The sequence below is a fragment of the Sus scrofa genome, chromosome 13 (assembly GCF_000003025.6).
Source record: "Sus scrofa isolate TJ Tabasco breed Duroc chromosome 13, Sscrofa11.1, whole genome shotgun sequence".
Taxonomy (NCBI): domain Eukaryota; kingdom Metazoa; phylum Chordata; class Mammalia; order Artiodactyla; family Suidae; genus Sus; species Sus scrofa.
The window spans coordinates 31,762,248-31,775,338 of NC_010455.5; the positions used below are offsets into that span (position 1 = coordinate 31,762,248).

The window sequence follows — 13,091 nt, forward strand, 5'->3', positions numbered from 1 at the left end:
GTGGAAGTCCATTCTGAGGGTCACTCACGCTGGCATCCCTCTGACTGGGTGGGGCTCAGGCCATAGTGACCAGGCCAGCAGGAGTCACAGCGCTGGCACCAGATATGAACTTTGCAACGACACTGCCCAGAGAGGAGGCCTCAGGTTCCATCTGTGTGGGCATCACACAAATCCCCTTCCACGGTACCCACAGGATCACAGTCACAGGCTGGACCAGTGGTCAGAAGCGAATACAGTCGGGTGAGACACCACCAACGAAGTTCAAGAGTCAGAGTCAGAATTGGGACTGGGGGTTGGAGCTCTCACCTTTACAGGAGTGAAGGGACAGGGGATCCTCTTGGGGATCTTGGTGGAGGAAGGGCTGGCTGAGCTCACAGGGGCGCCTAGCTGCGTTGTGTTGACATGCATCACACACACCTCCACTCGTGTTGCCAGATGCAAGATACAGGACCATGTCAAAGTGACAACTGCAGGCATGCCCATGACACTCACATTCTGGAGCAGAACAAGGGAGGTAGATATGGAGTGGGCTGACCCATGGCAAGTATGGCTAGACAGAATAGGGCATGGCACCTACCCCAGCAGGCATAGGGGTGCCCAGGCTCTGCTGCCTGCCATGGGTGGTCCTGGTGCAGGTCCTGGCAGTGCCCTCAGCGGTTATCAGCTGTGTGGTGGTGGCAGATGCAAAGGTCATGCACCTGACAGGGAGGAGAACCACATGAGTCTGCCCAGTCCCCCAGCTTGCCTTCTCAACCAGTCACAGGATGCCCCTCCTGTGGTAATCACCATGCCTTCCACGTTGGTTGGGGCCCCAGGTACAGGCCCGCATTCAGAGGCATGGCCATAACACAGGCAGCTGACTCGGGCCACAAGCTCATAGAGAGCATAGTAATAGAAGGGGTGTCCCTTGAGCACTCCCTGGGGCCTATCACTCAGGGTGTGCACTTTGGAGAAGTTTGCATGGAGGTTAGTCACATGCAGAAGCTTTTGAGACACAGAGATCTCTTAGGTACACTGGTCATTATCCCTCTATGGGTGGGGCAGAGGGAAAGGAATTGGTGAAGGAGGTCTCTCCCCTCTCTACATCACTGCAGCCACTTCCCCCAGCATCCATGCTGTGGGACTCTCCCATCTCTGCTCTCCTGAGCATACCATTTGAGAATCACCACGGCCTAATGGTGAAAATTCCACCTCTGTGCTGCTCCAGACATGATACCACTCATGAGCTGAGATCTGTATATCCCACTGGTTCCTGATCAACGCTTTCTGGCATTTCTAGATATTTGAAGCCTGCTTCCTCAAGGCAATAAAGGATTCCATCTGACTGCAGAGGTTTGGGTCACTGCAGAGGCACAGATTTGATCCAATGGGCTAAAGGATCCAGCATTGCCACAGTTGCAGCTTGGATTCAATCCCTGCCCCAGAACTTCCATATGCCATAGGTGTAGCCATTTAAAACAAAACAAAACAAAACAAAAAAACAAACAGGATTCTATTCCCCAGTGCATTACTCAACTCAGAAATCAGCTGATTACCCAGCCAAATCACATAAGGTTTGTTTGTTAGCTTATTTATTGACTGCCTTTCTCATTTTCCTGTCAGTTCCAAAACAAATAACTCCTTTATCTGCTTCCCACTGGGCACTGCCCAGAAGATGCCTGGCACACAGTGGGGCTCCATGGGCACTTGTTAAATGAACACATGGATAGAAAACCATGGTCTGTGGCTCCTTTTTCTCTACACAGCTCAAGTCAGCTACCAAGCCACCTCCTGTATCCCTTTGCCAGAGCTCCCCTTTTGATTGGAGAAACACGCAACAGCTGCTCCAGAATGGGGGAGGGGTGGGTAGGTGTCCAGGTGAGTAGCTAGTAATGATCCAAGTCAAGGTGAGTGGAGAACATAGAGAAAAAGCTAGTTTGGAGTCTGTCCTCCTGTTCTGGTACTCTCCCGTACTGGCTCTGGGCTGCCCTGCTGAGTCTCGATTATGTCTCTCTTGTTTAACAACACTTCTTCTTGACAAGAAAGAGGTCACATGCAGCAATGCCCTGGTGCCATATGGAGGAGGCTTAGGGACATGGGGTACCAGTTAAGGCCAGGTGATGAATCAAAGGGCAAAGGGCAGCAACAGGTGATAATGATGGTGGAATGATGGGGAACTATGACAGTGGCTTACAGAGAGTTATGAGGTACAGTGATGGGACAGAGATGGGGTCAGCTATTGGGCTGGCATGGACAGCAGTATTGAGGATCAAAGTGGGGCCTCACAAAGGAATTCAGTGATGAGGGAACTATAAGGGACAGAGATGAAAACTGCTACCCATAAGGCCAGTCCCCATGCACTGGGCATAGGCATCAGGAACAGTACTGGAAAGCAATAACAGGGACAACAGAGGACCATGATGGGTCAGAGCTGGGGAACAATCCTTAGAGGACTGAACTGACTTGCCTGCCACCCTACACCACTGGTACACATACCCAGGCAGGATCACAACCCACCTCCAGAAATTATCTCATTTTGTTGACACAGGGGTACAGGACTGGCTGTGGGGATAATTATCCTGAATCTTGGGGTTGTTTGGGCTCTCCACAAGAATGGCTGGGTCCAGAACCTTGAAAATTACCTGTGAAGAAGCGAGCCCAACCCTCCTACCCACTCTCCTTCAATGGAAGGCTTGATGTCTGAGTAACACTGGTCACAGACAAGGTCACTCTGTAGCCAGGGGCAGGAAGGATCCCAGGAAAGTCCTGAGCAGTCATGGGCAAAGTAGTGGTACACGTGTCAGGAATAACTATGGGAGTTCCCGTTGTGGCTTAGTGGTTAATGAATCCGACTAGGAACCATGAGGTTGCGGGTTCGATCCCTGGCCTTGCTCAGTGGGTGAAGGATCCGGCGTTGCTGTGAGCTGTGGTGTAGGTCGCAGACGCGGCTCGGATCCCACCTTGCTGTGGCTCTGGAGTAGGCCGGCGGCTGGAGCTCTGATTGGACCCCTAGCCTGGGAACCTCCATATGCCGCCGAGGGAGCGGCCCAAGAAATGGCAAAAAGACCAAAAAAAAAAAAAAAAAAAAAAAAAAAGGGAATAACCATGGTCCTTTGAGTGCTCAAGGAGCAGAGCCGCTGGGTGGACTGTCCGGGGAACAGGAGGTGGGGGGGAAGGGGGGGGTCCTTGGGACACCAGGGGCAACCATCACTGATGGCCATCAGGTCAGGAGGCAGAGAACAAGCCCCCATGCTGGAGCACTGGGTCGCCTTGAAAGTCATGATGAGGTGGGTAAACTAAAAGGCATCCTTTAGGTCCAGCTGAATGGTGACATTCTCAACACCTGTGACCACAAAGGCTGGTCAGTAGCCAGGCTTTGACCCCAGATCCCAGACCTGTACATATGGGCACACAGTCTTACCACTCTGTGCTCACCACCAGGTCTTTCTGCTGCCAGGATCATTCTGAGATCACATTCTCAACGCCATGCCTTTTCCCATTCCAAGAGTCACAAAAGGAGCAATGGTGAGAGCCTTAGGGGACTGCCCAAGGAGACAGACTAGGCAGTAGATGCATCGTTCGTTCCTGTCCCCCTGCAAAATTTCACAGCACAGGCCCAAGCAATGACCTGAACTCCCACAGGGCTGAACTTTCCTAAGAAATTCCGAAGATACCATCTCCAGAGCCCATACCCTCCTCCCTACCTGCAGGTGACTGACAATGCAAAACTCAAGGCCATGGAGGCCACACATGAATGCTCAGAGTTCAAAGGCTCTGGCCATGGCCAATAATCAGGTTGCCAGTAATTGGATAGCAGCTGCCCCTTGAGCAGCCAGGTGGAGGAAGGATATCTGGCACCTCCTGGCCAGTTGTTCAGGGAGTCTGGACTGGGAAGGGCAGGGTCTGAGTAGAGATCCTAGGGGTAACCTGCCACCTTGCCCCATCCTACAGGGGAGGCCTCGTGATTTCTTTGTCCCTTCTAGATGGCTCTCAGGAAAAGAGATTACCTCTTAGCCACCAGTGGCAGCAGCAGCAGAGCTGAAAGATGGGGGCCTAGCCTGGCTGAAGGTCCTGGGCAGTGGGAACTAGAATCAGGGCTGAGAAGGGATGCAGAGTGGGCCCCTAGCTGGAGCCGCCCTTGAGGATCTGAGTGTGGCCCTCAGGTCTTCCCCATACTCAAATGGTAGATAAAAGCAGGGCTGTCAGAGGCAAGGAACCTGAAGGGCTGTGGGGACATGGTGCAGCTGGGAGCAAAGGGGTCCCCAGAGCCTGGGGAAGCCACACTTAGGGGAAGGATATTGATAGCAGCCACGATATACAGAAAAGGGGAAGGGGGGCACCAAGAAGCACACAGAGCCTCCACAGATCTGCCATCCAATACAGCTGGTGCTAGTGAGGCCAAGGTTCAGACTCACCCACAGAGAAAGAAAAGATCTGATTCTCATTCAAATGAGGTTTCCACCCCAGCCATGAAAGGGTATTGGTCTCCAGGAGCCTTTGGGGAATGTGTCCCCCTCCCTGCCAGCCCGAGGCTGGGCAGCCAGTGAAGGTCTGGCAGATGGGCAGGGAGCTAGTTTTGTTCAGGGCTCAGGACCCTCCCCTCTCCAAAGCAGAAAACAATAATGTGTGAAACAGAGGCCCCTGTTGGAAAGCATGCTGAGGTTGGACCTGGGATTAGACAGAGGACTTGGAACCCAGGCAGAAAGCACTGTGAGAGGAAGTGTGGAAACCCTCCAGTCTCAGCTACTGTAGCATGCTACTCATCCAAAAGAATTCCTTGGTCAGTGATGGGACTCTGTGGCCTCTGACTCAACTCCCAACCTCTTACCACCAACTGGGGAAGTTGAGGCTAGACCTGCTCCTGGAAGAAGCAGAGGGGAGAACAGGCAGAGGTACTTCAGACTATTTAGGTCTGGCCCTGCTCCAAATAAGCCCAGGAAAAGCCCCAAGGTTTCAGCCAGTGCAGGCTGGGAGACAGGGCCACACTGCCTGCGAGGTTCCTCACAGAGCTACCTATTGTCCTCCTCTAAGGAACCTGTCTGGATAACAAATCAGGGGAACCTCAAGGGGAGGTTTCCCACTTCAGAGAGGCTCTGCCCCCACCCTCAGGGCCTTGGAAGCTGCTCTTTCAATCACATCATGACCTGCCCGCAGCACCATCTCTGACATCTCTGTTCCTGGGGCTGCTTTTCTTATATGCTCAAACCCATCTACTTGCAGTCACACACACAAAGACCTTGGAGGGTGGGCAGGAAGACTAGAAGGTGGAAAGGTATAAAACGTGATAGATGGAACAGTGGACATACAATTCGAAGAGTAACAAGTCCCAGTGCATTGCACCATGAGACCACCCCTCCCACCTGCCCACCCCACCCATGTCCTTCAGGACGCCAGTGGCTCTCAGGGACTGGAGAGGCACCCCAGAGTCCTTGGGGTTATGGAATCCATGGGCATTGCACTCTGTGACAATGACCACACAGACAAGTGGACTCAGTCTCCCCGAACACTGTCATCAGGGTGCCAATTATGGCAGCAATGGCTGGAGCTGTATTATAGGAGAAAGGTTCACATGGAGGATCTGCTGAGCCTGCTGCCGCACCTCATCATCTGAGGACCTCCTGTCCACCTTGATGGCCTGGAATCTCAGGAGCTTTGCTGTTCCACGTCCTAACCACATCTTAGGGGATTGGGGCCCAAGACGTGTTCTCTTCCGGGGAGGAAGATCCTTTTCCTCATCAGCCCTTTTCCTCTTCTGCCCCACAGTCTCGGGGCATCTTTTCTGGCCCTTCCTTGCAGTCCTGGCCTGAACAGACCTTTTTGGCCTGCCCCTGCCCCTGGGCTGGATCCGAGCCACCTTGGCCTTGGCCTGCACTGCCTTGGCATTGGCCCGCACTGCCTTGGACTTGGCCCTGGCCCTGGCCCGTGCTGCCTTGGCCTTGGCCTTGGCCTGCACTGCCTTGGCCTTGGCCTTGGCCCTGGCCCGAGCTGCCTTGGCTTTAGCCTTGATCTGTGCTGCCTTGGCTTTTGCCCGCGCCTTGGCAACTTTGGCCTGTGTTCTAGCCACCTTGGCCTGAGCACGGGCAGCTTTGGCCTGGGCTATTTTGGTGCCCAGTGAACAGCCACCTTTCATTCGTGGGCTGCTGAGGGACCCAGTGGCTTTGTAGGTCTTGTTCTGGGGCCCATTGCCTTGTCGGGGTCCAGCCCTGGAGCCTCTTTGAGTCAGACCCTTGGGGCCCTTGCTTGTGGCTTTTCTGGGAACTTTGGGCTGGGAATTCCCCGGGCTCTTCCCTGGACCTCTCCGCAGCTTCAGGGGAGAGTCTGCAAGTGAGAGCTGCACTGACTGTGCCTTGTGCTTGGCACTCAAGCAGGGTATGGGAGTCTTGAGTGGAACCAGGGCCTCAAGTACAACGGACAGCCGCATGGCAGGGTAGACACCTGGATAGAGGTGGGTGGGAAAGCCCACTGCTGCACCCTGGGCATGGCTGGCACTTGACTGCTTCAGGGAGTTCAGTAGCAGGTTGGTGGTGGCATGCTTGGTGAGAGGTGGTGTGGACGCTTTGGCCAGCCTGCCAGACAGTGGCATGGGAAGCAGTGTGGCCTGGCCTGCAGAAAGCTGCATGGGAGTTCGGGGAGCACTGGCTGGAGGTGATGTGGCAGCTGGCATGGGGGCACGAGCTTGCAGCTTTGTCTGGCTTGGGGGGTTGGCTGTGCATGAACTATAGCCATAGACATCACCGCTCCGCAGGATGGTAGGTTGGAAGCCATCATCCCGCAGGCCCTGCAGGAAGGCCACAAGCTGGGCCTCAGTGGCACTGAGATCCTGGCTCATAGGGTTAAAGACAAGCAGCGCCTCCTCCAGGGCCTTCTTCCCTGCCGTGGAGATCCGCGACCAGGAGTGCACAGCTTTCTCCTCCACATGCTGCACCACCACGCTCATGGCATTAGGCACTGCAGATCTGCCTGGGTATCCACAAACCAGGGCTTGGCACCTCCAAGGCAAGAGGAAAAAAGTCAATAAGAACGGCACCAAGATACAGGCCAGGACAGGTAGACAGGTCAATCAAGACCAGCATTCTTCACAATAACATCTATGGATACAAAGGACCCTGGCCAGAATGAGACACTCCCTGGGGTAAAATCCTGGCTGTTTGAACTACCATGGTGGTGGGGGGGAGGTTGAGGTGGGGGACTCATATGGGTCAGAGGCAGCTTCATCAGAATACCTGACCATAGGCTCATCAGAGCCATCCAACCTGTTGTTGGGGCCCTGGAAATATTTAGGCTTGGCCAAATCCCTAGTATTAGATTTAACACTGGGAATATAGGCAAATATCTTCCAGACACCCTGTACAGAAGGCAAGATAGAGATTATCTTCTAAGTTCTTGGCAATACACACAGGCACAAAGCTCAGCTTGCCAATGGGTCAGTGAAGGATTACTGGAGAGGGATACCCAGGTGGGACATGAGTGATGAAGAGAAAAGGACCAGATGGAAATGGAGCAAAAAGGGGAGCAGCCAACCAATGGCTTCGAAGTGAGAAAGAGTATGACAAACTTGGTGTGACTAGAACCTGTGGTTAGGGCTGGGAAGTCTAGCTGAAAGCAGGGCAGTACAAATTTTGAATGCTCTCTGAATGCTGGTCAAAGGTCCCAGACTTACACCCAAGTCCAAGACCATCTCTGTTTCTCCAGCTACTGCTGTTCAGGGGCCCAGGGTGGAGGCTCCCTGTCTATCAGAAGTTCTGCTTTCCAAGTTCCCAGACAGGGTCCAATTCCTGGCACTAGAGCCATGGAGACTAATCTTAAGGAAAGAGCCAGGCTCTCTTTCAATAAAAACTAAAAAGATGATGAGTAGCAGGTACTAATAACACAGCTCTAGAAAGTTAGGCAGCCAGGAGCCAAGCAGCCAGACCAAGAGTCCAAAATCTGACAATGGGAGCCAATGACTCCAAGTAAAATGGTTAAGATAGTAGACACTAGAGATTTGAGGTATCCTAACTAGGGCTTGGGCTGCAGACCTAGTTCAGCTCATTTGGAGCTGTCTGAGAAGACCCAAGTTGTCCAGGCTTCTCTGAAGCTGTGAGCTCTCAATCATGACTAGCCCAACCCAGCACCACACAGTTCCACCAGAGCATTAAAAGATCAACTGAGATGAGGCAAGTCCCTAGGGCCAGGAGGTGCGTCTGTGCAGTGTCTTCCTCCGCCCTAGTGGAGCAGAGGAATTATTCCGAATTCCCTGGAGGAAGTGCCCTGGGGCTCTTTGTTTGGAAACATTCTTTGATCCTCAGGTGTCTAGGCACCTCCCCTCTCTAGAGGCCATTCTCCAAGTACAATCCTCGCATGTGACTTTAGTTCTTTTATTTTATTTTTTTCCAGGGATTGTAGTTTCCAAAGCTGAGAACTGTACAGTAAGGAGGGGCCCACTACCTCCAAGAACACATATTGGGGGTGAACTGGGGGGCTCTTCCGCCCAGGTCGGTCTGGGCCCTTGGGAGCGGTCCTCTGGGAGTTCCAAGACACTGCAGCCTGACCCCTGACCTCCCTTCACACCTGCCCCCGAGACCGGCAGGGGAAGCTGGTGAACGACGTGGGACGGGATAGGCCCCATCCAAGTGGAACCAGGGAGGGGGCAGACCAGGACCCTCAGGCTGGGAGTCCGCGTCCCTGGGGTCCGAGCCGAGGGTAGGAGCGGGGGTCTTGGAGGCAGCGAAATGTACGGGGCGGGCGGTGGGAGCCCGACCGGGTCGCACAGCCCCAGGGTGGGGTCGTTGGGCACGGGGTGGGGGTTGGGGATCTCGGCCGGGCCGGCAGAGGGCGCAGGTCCCGAAGGAGCCAGCCGCCCGGCCCATCCGCCCTGCCGCCTCGCGGACGGCCCCTCCGCGGCGTGGCTAGGCCCACGGCCCCAACCTACCGGCGCCGCCGCAAGGACCCAAGACGCACCTCTGCGCCGCCTCCGCTGCTCCAACATGGCCGCCCGCTGCGCACCGGAAGTACGCCGCGCTTCCGCTTCCGGGACCTGGCCCGCCCCAGTGACCCTTGACCCCTCGAGACCCCGTTTCCCCCAAAGTCTGGGGGCGGAACAAGTAAGAACCGAGGAAGACTTCCTGGAGGAGGTGGCAACGAAAACTACCCTAAACTCTTGGGGGCCTGTGCAGGAGTTTGAGGGGCAGAGGTGCTTTCTGACGCTGCCCGAGGCAGGACTGCACCAGAGCCCAGACTAGCTTGGATTAGGGGCCTAACACCCTCTCTGAGGGGCCTGATGGTTCAGTGACATCTTACCAGGGAGGGTATCCTGGTAAGGTCCAAGCCATCCTTCACCCTCTAGTATCCCCATGAGCTACTGACAAGGTCTGTCTCTGTCCCATTTGCCTGACCAGAGGGTGAAAGGAGTGCACTCTGCCTGGGAGTGTTGCACAGGAGCCCCTTTATTTTGTAGCAGGGGTACAGCTTCTGAGGGCAGTAGGCCTTCTCTTCCTGAGAATGGGGGCCACCACATGTGGTATGAAAGGCTGGTGTGCACACATGTTGCATATAAGCCCAAAGTTATAGGCGTGTCCAATCTGAGAGTCCTAATATAACAGTGTGGGCCCGAGTATGTTTGCTTAGGAACATGCAGACAGTTGTGGTGGGAGGATCCTGGTCCAGCTTCAGCTCCCTCAATGGCAGGAAGCCTTCCCTCAAGTCTTAACTGTGCCCAAATTTCTGTTCTTTGGTCTGAGAGACTGGGGCCTATCTTTCCATCTATAACCTGGGGGCCAGCAGATGGGTTCACCACCCAAACAGCACCAGATGAGAGGATATAGGGGAAAATTAACACTAGGAGTCTGAGGGGGGCCAGAATGGTCTCTAGTGCTCTAACCTAAGTCACCTCTTGGTTAGGGGCCCCCCATACCAGGATGAGAACCAGCCTGGAAGCCCTTGTTTCATGGATGAGATGGTGGGGAAATTAGCACCTTGTTCAGTTCCTGAGCTACGAAGCAAAAATGCTGTCACAACTTTTGGTCCTAACATGTAGAGTGGTACAAATTTGGTAGCTGGGGCCAGGTGGAAGCTGGAGGGTGGATGAATGCTTCATCTGGGGGCTAGTTAATAGCTCTCCTCCCTTCCCATAAAACCCCAGGATTCTCTGGCTGCTTACAGAGGGGTCTGGGCACCTCTAAAGAGAAACACACACCATACCCTAGACCTCACCTTGTGCCCCTGAGCTTCCCAGGGCCTCAGCACTGATGGTGGGGTCTTCAGTGCCTTCACGCACAGTCAAGATGTCCAGAAAGAAATGCAAATTCAGAGTTCCTGCTGTGGTGCTATGGGTTAAGATCCATTGTTGTCTCTGTGGTGGTGCAGTTTCGATCCCCGGCCCAGTGCAGTGAGTTAAGGATCTGGGATTGCTGCAGCTGTGGCATAGGTCACAGTTGTAACTCAGATTTGATCCCTGGCCTACTTCCATATATATTGCAGATGTGGTCAAAGACAAAGAAAAAAAAAAAAGGAAAAGAAAAGAAAGAAAGAAAGAAAGAAAAGAGGGAGTTCCCATCGTGGTGCAGCAGAAGCAAATCCGACTAGGAACCATGAGGTTATGGATTCAAACCCTGGGCTCGCTCAGTGGGCTAAGGATCCAGCGTTGCCATGAGCTGTGATATAGGTCGCAGATGCGGCTCAGATCCGGAGTTGCTGTGGCTATGGTGTAGGCTGGAAGCTGTAGCTCCAATTAGACCCCAACCTGGGAAACTCCATATGCCACCAGTGTGGCCCTACAAAAGACAAAAAAGAAAAAAAAATGCAAAACTATCTTGCTCCTCTGGGGTCAATGCTCCCAGCCCTGGGTCTTGGAATAGAGAAGGGAAAGGTGGGGTCTCAGAGGCCAGAGTGTCAGGGGGTGCAATCAGGAAGTCCTCACCTTCACACTCACAGTCCCCAACTGTGGATGAGCTCCATCTCTGGTTAAGGATTAGCTTTTTACTCTTAGGACCAGTTCAGCCTTACCTTCTGACCCAGCTATCTTCCACAGCTTCTCCAGAGCCAGCGGTGTTGGCCACCTTTGTGCAGATGGGGCCAGGTGCTATTTAAACAGAAGCTACTTCCATGAAGATACAGGGCCCAGCCTGCAGGGATGGCATAGACCTAGATGTGTCCTGGAAAGTGGATACCTCTTTGGTGATGTCCAGCCTAGAGGTCAGTGCAAAATGGAGGACCAGGAAGAGAAGGTCCATCCTTAGTCTGTGTCCCTTCCAGACATTAGAACTAGGGGGATGGCAGGGGTTAGGGGAAATGGTTTAAGGTACCTAGCTCCCTGAGGAGAGGATGATCCTTCTACCTCTTGGTACCCAGTATGTCCCAGATGGAACTCTCTGGAATTATTCATCAGGGCCAACTCTGACTTGATCTGGACTTTGGTGGATGCTGACCCTATGGTGTAACTGGGATCAGATGGAATAAGGGTGAAGAGACCACAGGGTTATCCCAGGATCCAGCCCTTGCTCTCCATTTGGAACCTTTATAGCCCTTTTATAACCCATATCCACCTTACCAGAGAGTTCTGATGGAGTTCTAGATGTGAGGCAAGTGGCCTAGGAGGAAGAACCCCAGAAAGGAGTCTGTGTGCCAGAGAAAAGCCAAGGCTGGGTCTTGAGGAACCACTTCATGGGGAGGAGAGGAAGCAGGGCCTGTACAAGACTCTGAGAGGCAGAACAAGCAGCAGGAGGAAGCCAAAGTCACAAGGGGTGAGGCTTTGAAAATACCAGCAAGATTTCAGTTAAGGCAAAGACCAAATAGCCCCCCTAATTTTAGCTATATAATGTTCCAACGTTGGTGAGACCAAGTTTGGGGGAGCAATGGCAGCAGATATAAGATAGCAGATATCAAGGCAGTGGACCTTGCGAGAGAGGATACTTCAAGAGTTTTATTGGAGTTGAAGAAGGGGACACTGGAGGGTTTTGGGGTACTGGGAGGTATCCAAAGGTAGGAGACTCTTATGAGATTCATTTTATGTCATGGAAAGGAGAGGGGAGGGACCTGGAAAGGGAATAGTGGGAAATGTAAGGGGGTCTGCAGGGCAGTGATATCCTATGGAGGAAGGTACCAGTGCCCTAAGTGAGGAGCATGGTGAGGGCAGAGTGGAGTGGGAGGTTGGATGCCTTCTAGCCAGTATTAGCAACTGGCCTTGGCACCATTTCCATGCAGGCCCTCCAACACCAACTGCCAGCCTCTGAAAGGGACTGAAGACTCTCTCTCTGGACATGGAGAAGGCTCTGCCCACACTCTAGGCTGGCCGGAAGTCAGCCAGGCTAGGATACCCATGCCACCAAGCTGCTCTAAACCCATGAATGCTGTAGATTTGAGAATTAATACCTTAGCAACCCTTGCTCTGATGGGAACAGTAATGTGATGCCCTTGTTCTATACTGGCTCCCAGAGTCCCCAGCAGGATTTGGTGCCAGTTGCCCACAGTGGGAACTTGCTTTGTGACACACCCTTTATTGGCTGCTTTCCCTGTCTTCTGCCACACCTCTGCAGGTGCTTCCTGTCCTCATCTCCCACATTAACTATATGCACATGTACCTCAGTCACCAGTTATGGGGAGAGTGAGGCAGACACTGTCCATTAAAGAGAAACAAGATGGTAGTAAGCACAACCATGAGGACCTCTTCTTATAGGTGACCAGTGACCTCTATGAATGGTCCCTCAGCTCACAGACCAAGCCAATACTCTTAATGCTCATAAGATAGGATGAGCCAGGGTCTGGGTGTGAGGTAGGTCGGCCTCTGTCACATTAACTAGCCCAGGCCTCAGGCCTTACAGAATAAGGGCAGAATGACCTGCTTGGGAGGTCCCTGGCCTCTGACTCTTCCTCTCCGAAAATTACCCTCTCCGAAAAAACTGCCCCCACCCACGGCTGTGGAAGAACTTTTCAGGTACTAATGCCGGCCCTGTCTGCTCCTCCACCCTCTGCTAGCCTCAATGTGCACCACAGAATCTGTTCTGTGCCCTGGTCCATGCTTTGGGAACGGCGACCCAGCCGCAACCCCCACCAGAGGCCCAGGCCATATCCTAAGAAGCCTCCAGGGGGCGCCACCACGAAGCCTGTCTTTGGGCTCCTTTGAGCGCAGTGACGGT

At 53.5% G+C, this 13,091-nt stretch overlaps 1 protein-coding gene across 2 annotated transcripts; it reads right to left on the minus strand.

The window, feature by feature from the left end:
* On the minus strand, positions 1,555-9,013 carry CCDC71 (coiled-coil domain containing 71). 2 transcript variants are annotated; one of them, XM_005669536.3, is made up of 2 exons: positions 8,920-9,013; positions 1,555-6,968 (listed from the first exon to the last, which is right to left on the minus strand). In XM_005669536.3, the coding sequence occupies exon 2, from the start codon at positions 6,914-6,916 to the stop codon at positions 5,504-5,506; it is 1,413 nt and encodes a 470-aa protein (XP_005669593.1). In that variant the 5' UTR covers positions 6,917-6,968; positions 8,920-9,013; the 3' UTR covers positions 1,555-5,503. The 2 variants fall into 2 exon arrangements, with proteins under 2 accessions (XP_005669593.1, XP_003132253.1); XM_003132205.5 differs by having other exon boundaries at positions 8,891-8,993.

Coding starts and splice junctions, on each gene's coding strand:
- CCDC71 (XM_005669536.3), bottom strand. CDS start 6,916: ATGAGCGTGGTGGTGCAGCATGTGGAGGAGAAAGCTGTGCACTCCTGG.